At 44.5% G+C, this 15,250-nt stretch overlaps 1 protein-coding gene across 2 annotated transcripts; it reads left to right on the forward strand.

Moving 5' to 3' along the window:
- Nucleotides 1-4,783: 4,783 nt before the first annotated feature.
- Nucleotides 4,784-14,908, forward strand: prpf4bb (pre-mRNA processing factor 4Bb). Of its 2 annotated transcripts, XM_080489904.1 has the most exons (16): nucleotides 4,784-4,855; nucleotides 5,915-5,993; nucleotides 6,476-7,629; nucleotides 7,941-8,108; nucleotides 8,292-8,450; nucleotides 8,719-8,800; nucleotides 8,921-9,116; nucleotides 10,129-10,202; nucleotides 10,319-10,409; nucleotides 12,029-12,176; nucleotides 12,279-12,416; nucleotides 12,509-12,662; nucleotides 12,744-12,858; nucleotides 12,940-13,091; nucleotides 13,228-13,314; nucleotides 13,523-14,908. In XM_080489904.1, exons 1-16 carry the CDS (start codon nucleotides 4,797-4,799, stop codon nucleotides 13,724-13,726), a joined length of 3,060 nt encoding a protein of 1,019 aa, XP_080346030.1. In that variant the 5' UTR covers nucleotides 4,784-4,796; the 3' UTR covers nucleotides 13,727-14,908. The 2 variants fall into 2 exon arrangements, with proteins under 2 accessions (XP_080346030.1, XP_080346029.1); XM_080489903.1 differs by having other exon boundaries at nucleotides 12,509-12,858.
- Nucleotides 14,909-15,250: the final 342 nt, after the last annotated feature.

The following is a 15,250-nucleotide window of genomic DNA, read 5'->3' on the forward strand; positions in this document are numbered from 1 at the left end:
GCTCGTAAACCAAAAGGAGGAGAAAGGAAAGGAAAACACGAAGATAGACGCATCTGTCGGGTGGAACAAAGGACATCTGCGTTGACGAATGCAGGCGTCCCCTTTGCCGGTGAAAAGCGCTGGCAGAGCTTCAGTCAAAGGAAGTCGCTCTGAGCCATAACTCTGTGCTCGTCCGCGCCGGCAAACAAAACCCGGAGGGGAGTACAGAGGCCGGGGTGACAGTGGGTTAGCAGGCTGCCAGAGTGTCTTTAACAGGGTCCATAATGGACTGTGGTTGTCTTCAATGAGCATCTGTTGGACTCCATGTTTTATGGCTGCGTCCTCATTGTGTCTTCAGTGGAGCTCGGAGAGCGGAGCCCCAGCAGAGGCCCAACGAGTCGAAGCACCGCCGAGTATCCGCCGACTTCATCCCCTCGTTACGGAGAGCCAAGCCACAGCGGGGGCCGTGAATCACTCTGCGGGACTTTGTGCATCGCAACGAACTTTCAATATTAAATAAATCGCTTATGTGTTATATTAACAGCATATTTATGTCCGAGACCGTGTATAAGATGAGTGTTGGCCGGTACAGATCTGCTGAACTGCTCGCACAGGAAATATGACCCAGTAGGTTGGGCATGATTCACAAATATTAGCAGATTTAACTCCTCGTGGCGACGACATAACATGACGACAAATGATGTCTCAAGTCATGTGATCAGAAAATATTCTTACTTTTTTTTTTGTTTTGTTTTTGTTTGTATGGATCTATTTCTGCTGTGTGTGTGTTTTGTGAAAACCCTCAATAAGAAGCATTGTAGTTACATTTTTGTGGAAATGCTGTTGGGTTGAGGAGGAAAAGCAGCAGCCGATTTATTTATTTATTTATTTATTTATTTATTTATTTATTTATTTATTTATTTATTTATTTAATTTAATTTAATTTAATTTTATTTATTTATTTATTTATTTATTTATTTATTTATTTATTTATTTATTTATTTATTTATTTATTTATTTATATCTCCATAAAAGACACGAGGGGCATCATCGAATCTGCATGACAGTAAGGAATGTACTGACCAGAAAAAATATCAGGAAGAGGGAAATAACAGGAACAAACAGACAGACAGGGGAGTCCTAGGCGTTTGCTGTTTGCTCCCAAAAAAAAAAAAAAAAACCCAAACAAAACAACTTCATTTGCTTCTCTAACATTCTTCGACGGGAATCTCCCTGCCTTTACATCCAATTATAGTCTGCAAGCAAATGAGTGTTTTATCCAATAATTGCTTAATTAAAGTTCAGTAAAGAAGTAAACAAAAGAAGTGGATTTTAAAGGAATGGAAGCATTTTTCTCTCTTTATTCTGAAGGTTCTCAGCCTCGTGAACTCAAGATCTATGGCAGGTCGTTACAAACAACATGAAAAACATTTATAGTTTTTTTCTGCCACAACAGCGAAATGTTTACAGATTAACTTTGTCACTTGCATTTATGCATTAAGTAGCCTTTCTATCAAGACTACGTGTTTTTAATCAACTATTGTTTTGGCAAAGTGTGTCCAATCCAATTCTTAGGCACTTTCTATATATTAAGCCTATAACAGTGCAATAAAAACAGTTCTTACTTGCTCAAATGCTGCGAAATGTGCATGCAAACTGCTTAATAATGTGACGTTTCCTTTTTAGAGTCAAAGAATCACACCAGGGTGGCGGGGAAAAAAAAAATGGAATTGCAAAGCAAATGTACTTAACTTTATCTAAAAGAGCAAGAAGACTCCAGTGTGACTATAAAAAAAAAGAAAAAGGTGCCCAGTCACTTGATGAATCATGAACTGCATGCGGTTTCTGCAGATTGCGCAGCATGCGCCGCATATGGTGCTCGGCCATGATTTACCGGCCGCACTGGGGGGAGAGAGAAGGCCTCAACTAATGGAATATGTAATGCCTCTGTGACTGAGACTTTAATCTGCGGTGAGACCCGCGGCTTTGCAACTTCAACGTATAAATCTGAGACGCACTGTCCAGGAGGCTGTGAGTTACCGCTCTGCGTGCACTCTCCGCGGTAAATACACATCGGCGGAGCGCCAATTAGAGAAATGATGTTTGGTGTTTGATTGCCATACGATCTGAAACCTGTTGTGATTCTGTCGTAGCAAAAAAAAAAAAAAAAGAAAGCCCATGCTGGTCATAGTGACACCTGCAGGATGCTGCTCCATCTTCACGCCTCCGTCACTTCCTCGCCACGTTGATAGAGCAACCACAGGTGTCTGACAATGAGAGAATTTACTGCTTGGAATAAAGCTGTCAGTTTAGTAAAAATCAATTATCCATCAATAAATCTTGAAATTCAATGGAGAGCGGTCTCTAACTTCATATTGTCCCGAGTCGCAGAAAACACGAGGACATAATTCTGCGAGGTGTCAAAGATTGTGCCACTTGTGTACGATTTTTAGAAGTTGTATAAACAAAAACACTTCTCAGAAATTCCTATCAATGGACATAACCATTCATTCTCCCAGTTGGGGCTCAATGTCTCCTGATTGACAGTTTGATCTTTAGGATACAGCCAATTGCGACACCATATTTAATCACGATACTCAAGTGACAAAAGAGACATTGTGGGAACGTGAATAGTGACCGCTGTTAAAAAATAACACGCCGCACTATGATTTCATAACCACTTAAAACAAGAAATATATCCCATTTAGACAAACCTGCAGGTTTTAATCATAAACGACATGCCATTTGGCTCAGTCTTACACTTCTGCATAACTAATTTTATTCTAAATAGATAGCATCTCCTGCTGTTGACCTTTGAAACACTCAAACAGCCTGTTTTTAGATCAATTCTAAGCTCTCCGCTGTGTTCAACATGTCATTTCCTTATTGGACTGAGCAGAGACTAAATGCTGGATGTTTGCTGGACAGGCTGACTTCAGTACCACAGACCTGCAGCACACCAGGCCCACGTCCCAGGAATGACACCCACCCTGCTGTTTTCTTTGATGAGCTCTTCGGTTTTGGACGAGAAATAATCCGCACAGGCACCTTCAACGCTGCGGAAGAGTCTGAAGTCAGAGGCCACGCTTGAAAAAACTGCAGGATACGAAAATGACGGAAACATGTAGTCTGTGTGAAGATGACTATCGTGAGGGGAGCTTCAGAACAGCCGTAATTCCTGCTGCAGATCTCTTCGTTCGCCATCTCACACTGTTTGTGTTGAGCATACTTGAGGAGCACAGCCATGAGGAACACGCGGGGCCTTTGGCAGCCATGTGACCCAGTAATTGGCCTCCAGGGTCGTCCCAGGGTGCGGGCAGACCGAACAGCCTCCGACGAGCAGCCCTTCGCCCCCTTGTTTCCCCCCCTTGTTGCATTGTTCCGTTAACGCTCGAAGGCTGCAGCCAAACTGTTCACGCTCTCCACGACGACATGCGAGGAGACGAGTCTGACACGAGTCAAATACCTGCTGCGCGCTGCAGTTCTTCATTCGCTCCACGACACTGCCAGCACATCTGCAAATCATTTGAGGAGTTCTAAAGTGCTACAGTCCTCCATAGTTTCAGTTTGGTTTAGGTTTCGTGGTTCATTGAGAAGAGAGTTCGTGGTTTTGTGGTGGTCTCGGGAGTTTGCATGTTCCCCTTGTGCACACATGCATTTTCCCCAGACATTCCAGTTTCCTTCCACGGTCTGAAAAAAAAAAAATGTGTTTGAGGCTGAATGGTGACTGGGATCACAAGATATGATGATCCGTGATGAAGTTCCTTGTCATTGAGGAAGCTTTACGACGTTACAAAAATGTCACACGCAAGGATTTACGTTTTTTTTCTCCAGATAATTTATTCAACTTTCCGCCAAATAGATTTGCCTGGAACATGTTTAACTTCCAAAATAAAGATATTACAGCTTAGAGACCTAAATAGTATAACTCTTTGCGACGGTGACATTCAGCCGTTTTAATCATTTTTCGCTGTTTGGCACTTTTATCTTTGCATTTTGGGGTTTGGTGACATGTCACAATGTCATGCATCATTTGATTGACAAACTTTTATTCAAGAGTCACTTTTTCACTAGATAAGAGATGAGAAAAACCTTCAGATTAAAACGTTTATTTACGAAGACATGTGTGGCTTCAGGGACATGTGGCTCCAAACCTGTGGGTTGTAAACTTGAACGAGACCAATGGGGAATTATATTATAAAAAGCTAAGAACTAAGGGATTGTGCTTCCAAGCTTGATGAGGGAGGAGCAGATCATCTGCGGCGATATTAGTACTCCCAAAGCCTTGACGTACAGCTGAGTCAGGACTGATAACAAGCAGATGTATGTCGAATTGTGTAAATTAGGGAAGTTTTATAACTTTGTTGCACACAAAGATCTTCTTTATGCATGATCTAACACCTAATTCAAGCAACTTTTAATAAATTGGCAGCACATCAAAGACATGCATTCATTTGTGTTATGCTGGTGTTGTTAATATAACTACGCATAAAGGGAACATCTACATTATGTAGCCTGCAGATCGAGTGAAATATTAAAGCTCAATAGGTTTATGCAAATCACTTTTTCTTTGCATTTAAGTTTCCACAATATGACAACAGGAAGTGTGCCTGTGTGGATATTTTTTGCCGTTATTATGGTCATCCTGAAATCAGTAGCACAAACCTGCCCTCTGGTGGAAATAGAACCAACTGCAGCACAATAAACTTTGGGTGCGGTACGCCGCCGATCCATCAGGGGGAGCGTCAGTGTTTTGATGTGCTCACGCTGCCGTTGTCATGATAACAGAAGAAGAACTAGCCCCTCAGCCGAGGAAAATGGCGGACGTTGAGATGGACATCACGTCCAGGAGAATGAATAATGGCAACGAACACGTGTAAGTTACATTATTAAAGCGGGAGGGTCAGTGTCGGCGAGGTGCGAGTCCTCGCCCGGTCCGGATTAAAGAAGGGAGCACTCTTACCTGGGAGAGGAGAACACAGCGTGGGTTTTACGTTGTAGCTAAAATACATGCCAGCGGCTTGCTAACAGGCTAAGCTGCTCTAGCTAAGCTAAACTTTTACCAAACACAAAACCGTATAAAATGTCGTATTTCCCCCGAGCAGAGGTCACACGCCACACCGCGGGGGTTTAAGAACCTGTGTCTGGCTGCATGTATCGGCTCTGTGGGGAAAGTTAGCACACTCAGAAGCTACCAGTGCCTGCTAGCTGGAAGTTTGCTAAAGACGGTTAGCATAGCGAGCTAATGAGCGAAAGCTCATATTGGCGGCGAGAGACGACAAGTTCACACCGGGACGAAGAGAGTCTTCTCGTTTCTCCGCTCAACGTCCTTCTATAATCTTGCTCCTCTGTGTGTCGTTGGTTACTGGTTAAATCGAGCACATTGCTTAAGAATGAGCGACCTAATGCGATCTGACACGCTGTCTTTCTCATGATGTTCACTTTAACCTTCAATTAAAGTGTGCAGTGATAACAACTGGTTAACTCTGTAAACTATTCTGGAATTAACAGCTATTCATTAAATTGCTCCTTTTGTTTGACGAAATAACATTCACCCATGCTTAAAGGTATTTTTGAATTGGTTTAGGTATTTCTGTATTTTATTACCAGTGAACGTGTAATAACTGCAACATTACGGTCTGCTTTGACTGATGAGCTTATTGCACATCTACTAATTGCTTTTATATGTTATCAACATGATGCTGGATGGTCTGCTGACATGAAGCACAAAGAGTAGTGATAGTATCCTACAAGCTCCCATAAGTTACAGAGTAACTGTGTTTGACGACACTTTATTAGTGAATTCAGTTCATTGCAGAATTATTGGGGGAGTTTTGAAGGATTGTTTCTGTCCAACTAAATTGCACGAAGTAACCTGTTGGAGAGCTCATGTACAGCCTTGTTTATGCAATTCGTAATTTTCTTTGTTGAACAGGAAGGAAGATCTGGAAAGCCATGAAAGAAGTGGGAACGAGGACAGTGGAGACGTGTCTGAGGAAGAAGAGGAGGAAGAGGTGAGTGTTCTGATGCTGGACGTTGAATCTAATGAGACTTTGTGTTGTTGGTCTCATACGATTTTGACGAGGATGTTTTATCTTTGCAAAGTGATACTATTGCTTCCGTTCACAAAAATAGGAATGAGTGATGACACTCTTTTGATATTGTGGCCATTTTTAACACCGGAAAAAGACTTGTACAGATTGTGTGGGGTTTATTAGTTAGTTATTAGTTTATTAGCTGTTAGATACCAATACTGAAATTTGTTTGATCCTTTTTGCAATTAATGCACATCACTGTTGATTCAGGAAGTAAATGAATTAATGAAGCTCACCACGAAGACAGTTGTACCACGTAGTTTTAGTCTGTGAAGACAGAGTTCACACAGTTCAAATTCACTGTTGCTCAGCCCCAATTGACCTAAAGATTCTAGCACTTCAAAGGATGTATTATAGTGTGACTTCTGGAACCTAAAATATTATTTTTGTTTGCATTCCAGGAGGAGGCTGAAACTAACGGTGAGAAGGTCGAAGAGGGGCCCAAGCATCACGGCAGCAGCGGTAAACACAAGAGGAAAAAACACAAACACCGCAGTAAGCACAAAAAGCACAAGCATGCCTCCGACGAGGACAAGGACAAGGACAAGGACCGCAAACGCAAGCATCGTCACAAACATAGGAAACACAAACGCAAAGAGGCCTCCTCCCCCTCCGGTGCTGCCCTCTTGGGCTCCTCCAGCAACAGAAAGGTGGAGTCCTCTCCCTCCTCTGGAAATCCCAGTCTGGACGACCGGGCCTTGCTGGAGGATTTGGAGAAGCAGAGAGCCTTGATCAAAGCCGAGCTGGACAGCCAGTTGATGGAGGGCAAGGTTCAGTCCGGCATGGGTTTGATCCTCCAGGGGTATAACTCCGGGTCTGAAGAGGACGCAGAGGCGAGGTTCAGAAATGGAGAGCAGCGTCAAAGGGGCAGCTCAGGTAAACCCATTTCCCCCAGAGGGGGCAAAACTGGGAAAACTAGACGGGACTCAACAGAGGGCAGTAAATCCAGCACCAGACGTCGTAGTCGGAGTAAGTCTCCAGAAAAGCCTGCTAAGGAGTCCAAGCAGGACAAGGTGACCAAAAGCACCAAGGACTCAAGTGCTAAGGATAAGGACAAAGGGCGCGGCAGGAGCAGGTCGAAGGACAGAAAGCGTTCAGACAGCACTGAAAGGGCGAAGGAGAGAAAGAAGTCCAACTCTCCGTCCAGCTTTAGAGCAGAGCAGAGAGGCAGTCGCTCTGAAAAACGTTCCTCTCCGCAACGAGACGACAGACCAAACCAGGAGCGGGCGAGCAGACGGTCCAGGTCACCGGGACGAGAACGGCCCAGCCGCTCAGAAGCTGACCGCGATAAGCGGCCGACCAAGTCCCCTTCGAAAGACGCCTCTTCAGGAAAAGAGAACCGCTCCCCACACAGGAGAGCGGCTCATAGCCCCCCGAGGAGACGGAGTGCTTCACCTCGACACAGAGACACCCACCACCCATCGGCCAGCGCCTCGGACAGGACCGCCAAGCAGAGCCACTCTCCTCCCAGAACCAGGCCCTCGCCCAGGAGAATCCGCAGCCGCTCGCCCGACCCCAGGAGGAGGGAGCTCGACAGGCAGGAGTCACCGCTGAGGTACCTCCACTCTGACAACGATCAAAGAAAGAACTCCTGCTCTGAAATAAGACATGATCATATATTTCTTTATTGATAGAAATTTCTAAAATTGATGACAATTGGTAACTTGTTTGACAAATTGATTTTGAACATTTAATTTATTGATTTTTTGAGTGTTTAATCTGTAGAAGAGTTCAGGGTCTGTCTTCACGCCTACCCTGACTTATTTTTGCATGTGCTACACAGAAGAGAGAAAAAAGCTACTTGTAAAAATACGGAAGAGAAACATCGATCAGAATGATAAAATGACTCTTGTGGTGTTACAACAGAAAACGTCCTCGGGTAGATGTCGGACCAGGCAGATCACGAGACACCAGCCCCCGGTCGGCTTCTCGCCGCAGGATGAGTCGGTCTCCTCTAAGACGGAGGTCCCTGTCACTACGGCGACGTTCCCGCTCTTCTCCCCGCAGACGGAGCAGGTCTCCTCTGAGACGCAGGTGAAGGCGGCTCACTTTTCATCGCTTGAGACACGATTTGTCTGTGTGGCACCAAAACCACTGAATCAAAGAACTTGTGATCCACCGTCTCTCTCTTCCTGGAACTTTTAGTATCATCTAGTTTGTTTAACTTAATGGATTCTTAATATCATGGGTGGTTTCTCTCTGGTCTTTGCATTGCAGGTCTCCGGAAAGAGACCGGTATGGCCGACTGCGACAGTATCGACGCTCGATGTCCCGCGATCGAGGGAGAAGGAGGCGGCGCAGCAGAGATGAGGATAAGTTCAAGGGCAGCCTCTCCGAAGGCATGAAAGCTGACCAGGAGTCCTCAGGGGGCGAAATGTAAGTCAAAGAAGAGATTTGATCTACTGCATTTACACACATTGACCCTGTTTACAATGTCTTGTTCATAACCGCTGTATTTGTTGTGCTATAATTCATCATTTAACTTGAAAGACATATGAATATCTCTCTGATGTAACGTCTCATTTTCAAACAGTTTTATTGTTTGTCTTCAGAATATCTTTGCTTCATTTCTCTTTAGTTATTGCTTATCCGCTTAGGGCTATTTGGTGTCTTTTGCTACTTGAATCCTCGGCTGTCTCTGCAGGTTGGACGACTTTGAGGGAGAAGAGATCGATGAAGAAGCAGTCATCGAACAGCGCCGCCAGCAGCGGAAGGCCATTGTCCAGGTCTGCTCACATTCACAGTGGTTACGGCCGGCGTGATTACTGACATTGATCAAGCTCTCCGCTGCAGTCTGACTTTGTTTATTGCTCCTCTCACAAACGTTGTCTGTCTTCGCCTCGCAGAAATACGTGAACGACGACCCCAACATGATATCCGAGCCCAGCAGCCCCCAGAGCAGCACACGAAGCCGTTCGCCCTCGCCCGACGACATCCTGGAGCGAGTAGCCGCAGACGTGAAGGAGTACGAACGCGAGAACCTCAACACCTTCGAGGCCAACATCAAAGCCAAGCACAACCTCATCGCGCAGGAGAAAGACGGTAATGTCCTGCCCAGTGCTGCTTCCAGTGTTGGTGTACAAGGACAACTGAATGAACTGCACCGCCGCGTGTGCTCAATTTGAAAGCGCAGTTGCTACAGCCTATTGAATAATATTTTCATCAGTCAAAAAGCCGTTTTGTTGTTCTTGGTCAGTGAACTCGATTCAGCATCTTCACACCACAGCCAAAAAAGGACAAGTTTCTGTAAAATTCAGTTTTTATTTAGTGTGCTGTTTTCATGAGTATAAAAACTCACTGAACAAAAGAACACTATGTACATTTGCTTGATCCGTTAAATTAAATGCCCAGTTGTTACTCTGAGCAGTTTTCTTTACTGTAGCATCATGTTGGGTGTTTGTGACAGACTGAGGCTAAGTAACCACAGTGTTCAGCTTTATTCCCCAGCGAGTTTCACCGTCACTTAAGCCTTTGAAAACTTTGTAAAAGATGCTTCTGCTAAGTGATGACTGAAGGAGAGCAGAAAGTGAACAGTTTGAAGCTCTCTCTGGAACATCAATAATCTGTTTTCAGTCTGTGGTTTCAGTAGCAAGGAAAAAAAAAAGTTTTCGCTCTTATCTCCTCGCTTCCCCCTTCACAGGACCGTAATTTATCAGGCTGTTTGTTTACATTTATCCCCTCTAAATTCAAACTTTAAAGTTTCCTGCAATTTACATTGACATTTTTCCCTTGAACACAGACCGAAGCCCACAAATTGATAAAAGACCAAACCAATACTCAGCAGTTTGATCTGTGTGAGAAATACTGAGTTTTGTCATGCAGAGGCTTTAATTTTCTTTCTTTCTGTCATGTGTTCATTCAGTTGCTGGCTTGTTATCCAAAGCCTGAGTGTCTCTGCCACCTGCAGCATGTTTTGATCTCTGCAGAGTATGTGAATCAAACACATGTTCCAGATATAATGTTTCATAACATCCTGTCCGAGCAGAAACTCATTTCACCTATCTAACCTGTCTCTTTTTCTTCTTCTTCTTGGCATTATTGTTCTTCGTTTCAGGAGCCAATCCAAAGAAGCCTTCAGCTCCTGACATGTTCATAGAGTCAGATGACATGTTTGCCGCGGACTTTGATGTAAGTATGGAAATCTGCTCTCGGCAGCATTTCTGTGCATTTTATCACTAAATGTACCGACTTCTGTGGCGTGTGATACTTTGCTAAACGTGACCTGCTGCTGTGCGTTTCTGCAGAGTGCCAGGATGAGAGCAGCAGGTGTAGGAAAGGACTTCAAGGAGAACCCCAACCTCAGGGACAACTGGACTGATGCTGAGGGTTACTACAGTGAGTAAACCAACAGGAAGGATGGATCACGGTGATACCGTTTGAAATCGTAGTTTGATTTTAGAATACGTCGTAGGATCGTTCCTTTCATAAAATAGTTGACGTCGAGCACTAATCAGTGAGTGAAAAGGAGATAGAAGTTGTTTTATTCATCTTAGATTTAGAATTTCACTCCAGTACACAAATGTCCCTACAGCGGGAGAGTGGTTACAACGGTGATAATAATTCCATTAAGAAAGGGAAGCGCAAACCTTCTAACCTAAAGATAAAATACAATTAATAGATCTACTGATTTTAACAGACATAAACCCTGCCATACACGTCATCCACGAACAAAACCATAGAAGTCGCACTGAGGCAGCAGCGAGGACAGTCCCCGCATTTCTGCTGAGCTCTTTCGTCTTTGGAACTAGAGATTAATAAAGTGGACAGCAGTGAACTGTTGCAGACCAACCTGACAAGACAAAGAGAAACACCCAGGCCTGGCACTTGACACCGATGAGAGCAATATTTCAGCTTGATGAAGTAATGATCTCATAATGGAGACGCGCGTCTTGTGCAATTCTCATGGCCGAAAGCAACTGAACAGATTAATAAACAAGATTGACATTTCTTTTAAATATCAAAAAAATGAATATAGAAATCCCTCTGTCAGGTTTACACAGTAGTACAGTGAAATCTGAGGCCGGATGCGTTGTTACTGTGTGGCACCGCGGGATCGTTCAGGGTCCTCCAGTGATGTCTTCTCCTGTCCTTTATGTGATACAAAGTTCCCAGTCTTAATGATTAATATCTTCTATTTAAATAGTTATTATTCTAATAATGTATATTTCCTGTCCTGTGCACAGACAGTAGAATTTACTATGTTTATTAACTTCTTCCCATTCATTTTCTAATCTGTATTTTAAATGACATTAACCAACAAAAAAACCCCTGAAAATCATTTAGTCCTTGTGTATCCTATATTGCAGTATGGAGCGCTGTGTGTGTGTCGACATGGGAAGTATTCTGAGTTTTATGTCTCGTATAAACGCTCTGAGTTAAGTGCACGGAGAACCTGAAGTATATTCTTGATGCCTAAAATGTGCTTTTTGGTTGTGTCCTGTCGCTAAAATCAAGCAGAAAAAGAACTGCGGAGAGTTGGCTCACTGCAGATTGAATTAAGGGAAGTGGACTTGATCACGGCGACATCTCACCCTTCATCCAAGTGGCTTCATCAGTTCTCGCTGTTCACTAAACACGGCTGGTTAGTCCAGTTGATCTGGTTCAGTTTGCATTGATGTACTATGAGTTAGGTCGACACCTCTTGTGCAGGCTTTGAAATGAAAATGCCTTTTTTATACTGAAGGATTCAGATGCTGAATTCTTCCACAACTCAACAAGAAAGTCTATTGAACAGGACATGAGACATAAAAATACACTGCAAAGAATGTTACCACCTCAGAGATCTTAGAAATACCTCAAAATAATTACAGTAGAGCAGGTTCACTCTAATGTCAGATACAAGCGACTACTCTACTGTTGACTGTCACACTAATCTGGAATTAGTCTCCTGACTGGATGCGTCAATGATACAATTAGAGAAACACCAATTTCCAAGTCTGCTTTGTGTTATTCAGGGGTGAACATCGGGGAGACGCTGGACAAGCGCTACGATGTGTACGGTTACACGGGCCAGGGTGTGTTCAGCAACGTGATCCGAGCCAGAGACACTGCCCGGGCCGGCCAGGAGGTGGCAGTCAAGATCATCCGAAACAACGAGCTCATGTGAGTCTCTCCGTTCCACAGTCACTACATCCACCTGAACGCCAACTCTTGCCATCAAGGCACTGATGAGCGGCATGTGTGCTCGCTGTTTCTTGTGAACAGGCAGAAGACGGGACTGAAAGAGTTGGAATTCCTCAAGAAGCTGAACGACGCCGATCCTGACGACAAGTTCCACTGCCTTCGACTCTTCAGACACTTCTACCACAAGCAGCATCTGTGTCTGGTGTTTGAGCCTCTCAGGTATTGACAGAAGGAGATGCATCTGTTTCACCATCTTTTTCTGCTGGAAACACTTGCTAATAAAAAAAAACAAAAAAAAAACTTCTCCATAGTATGAATCTGCGAGAGGTGCTGAAGAAATACGGTAAAGACGTCGGGCTCCACATCAAGGCCGTGCGCTCCTACAGCCAGCAGCTCTTCTTGGCCCTCAAGCTGCTCAAACGGTGCAACATCCTCCACGCTGACATCAAGCCGGACAACATCCTGGTACGGACAAAACGCTGCACTTCGATCCAGGCGAAGAGAGAGCGGCAGACTCATGTGTCGTCTTTTCTCCTGTGTTATCAGGTGAACGAGTCAAAAACGATCCTGAAGCTGTGCGACTTTGGTTCTGCGTCGCACGTCGCCGACAATGACATCACACCGTATCTGGTCAGCAGGTTCTACAGGGCTCCAGAAATCAGTAAGTCGCGCTATTTTAATACGAGCTGTCGCTGTTTTGAATGGGTCTGTTTTGATAGTGGACTCCCAATCCGTTCTTCAGTCATAGGGAAGCCGTATGACTACGGCATCGACATGTGGTCTGTGGGCTGCACTCTGTACGAGCTTTACACCGGCAAAATCCTCTTTCCTGGATCTTCCAACAATCACATGATCAAGCTCGCTATGGACCTCAAGGGCAAGATGCCCAACAAGGTAACGTTGCATCATTCAGCTTTGGCTCCTTGAGCGATTGTTTCCTCCTCCTCCGAGCTGCAGTGAGACTTGTTGCCGTTCCTCGCCGCGCTGAAGAAGCGACGACTGATGCAATGTTGTGCACTCTTCCTCTCAGATGATCCGCAAAGGCTTGTTCAAAGACCAGCACTTCGATCAGAACCTCAACTTCCTGTACATTGAAGTCGACAAAGTGACAGAAAGGGTAAAGTCTCCGTTTCTTACTTGCGTATAGTATATCACCTGCTGACGTGTCGAGCATGTTTAGATTCTATTCAAATGTTTTTGTTTGTCAGTGTTTTTAGAGAACTCTAACTATAGTGATACTGACGTACTTTCTCATGCATCAAGGTGGTTGTGGTGACTTTGTTGGCGTTGGTTTGCATCGTTTCTTCACTTCTCTGCCCCATCAGGAGAAGGTGACGGTGATGAGCACCATCAACCCCACCAAAGACCTGCTGGCGGACATGATCGGAGGCCAGCGTCTGCCCGAGGACCAGAGGAAGAAGGTGATGCAGCTGAAGGACCTGCTGGACAGCACGTTGATGCTGGACCCGGCCAAACGCATCAGCATCAACCAGGCTCTGCAGCACCCCTTTATCCAGGAGAAGATCTGACACACACACACACACACACACACACACACACACCCAGAGCCGGACAGACGAACCAACCACTGAACCAGCTCCAACAGGAACTCTGCAGCGAGGCCGCCCGCCTACAGACTTCTGATCAGAATGTCACCCTAAGTTTTGTTCTTCCTCGACATGAGTTTGTTTTTTGGATACACATTTGTGTTTTATTGTAAATAGATCATCAAAATGGTAGCCATTCTTAAAGAAGTTAACTTTTGCAATTATCATTGTAAACTTGCACCCCACCCCCCACCCCAACCCGTCCGCGTCCCCGCCCCTCCCCCACAATGCAGATATAGACATTCAGTTGTTTTGTTATTTTAATTTAATTGGCATTGGGCGACATGTTTAAGAAGAAAAATATAATTCCTGTAAATACTGTGTGTCTCCCGCATTAATGATCTTATGCAGCAGACGGTTGAATTAGGTTGTAGGTGCAGATGTTGAATTACTTCTCCCCCTTTTTTTGTTTTTGCTTTTGTTTTTTTAAAATTCACATTGCTCATTGTGGGGCGATGCATGCTTTTGAATGTGCACCCTTTGTGCTCTAGATTCCTGTGGTGCAGCCCTGTGTAAGCGCTCTGTTTGTGCATCAGTGTCCCACACGTGACGGCAACCCCCCAACCACCCACCCACCCAACCACCCACCCCCACCCCCACCCACAAACCCACCCCCACTAAAAGAAATGCTCGGGCTACTCGAGTCTGAGCCGAAGGAATAGATGCATCATATGTACTCCTTTTTTCACAACAGGTAGCCATTATTTTCTGTCGCAGGTCAGTATCCCCCCCCCCCCCCCACACACAGACACAGACACAGACACACACACACACACACACACACACACACACACACACACACACACACACACACACACACACACACACACACACACACACACACTCCAGCACAGTCCTGGCTCTGAAGGCTCTAACATTTAAGTGCCTCCTGTAGGAGCCTCCTGTGTTCAACCCCTAAACAATGCTGGCCTCTCAAATCCCCCACCTGTGACCCCCTCTCCCCCCTTCCTCCTCCTCATTGTTGTATATAGACCATAGTTACTGTCATTTCATGTATGATTTGATTCTTTCTTTCCATTAAGTGGTTAAAAAAAATAATCTTGTGATTTCAATAAAGAATAGTTGTGGAAACGCTGCTGAAAGAGCACCTTCAGTATAAGACGACTTTTTTAGTAATAAAATGTTTCCTAATATATACCAAACACCCTTTCTTCATTTGGATGTGATGATGCACTGAACATCTTCCTAATATCCGTACAAAGGTACATCAGCTTACAGCACAGGGACACGTGATAACAGTTTTGTTGTGTATATTGGATTAAGCAATGTAACCTGTGGCTAATATAATATCTGACTGGGTGGAAAATGTTTATACTTAAAAGGTGTGAGAAAGGTTGGCATCATTCATTTAGAAATATCGAGGGAGTTGCAGCCCCACCACACCAGAATTTAAAGGACCCGATGGATTTTTTTTTTTTTCCCCCT

This window comes from Lipophrys pholis (genome assembly GCF_963383615.2).
Source record: "Lipophrys pholis genome assembly, chromosome: 20".
Lineage (NCBI taxonomy): Eukaryota > Metazoa > Chordata > Actinopteri > Blenniiformes > Blenniidae > Lipophrys > Lipophrys pholis.

What these genes read in the sequence shown, in the direction of transcription:
- prpf4bb (XM_080489903.1), top strand. Translation starts at nt 4,797, where the DNA reads ATGGCGGACGTTGAGATGGACATCACGTCCAGGAGAATGAATAATGGC. An exon ending in CATCGCGCAGGAGAAAGACG is followed by an intron (nt 9,117 to 10,128) that starts GTAATGTCCTGC and finishes TCTTCGTTTCAG; the next exon opens with GAGCCAATCCAAAGAAGCCT. An exon ending in TGTTTGCCGCGGACTTTGAT is followed by an intron (nt 10,203 to 10,318) that starts GTAAGTATGGAA and finishes GCGTTTCTGCAG; the next exon opens with AGTGCCAGGATGAGAGCAGC.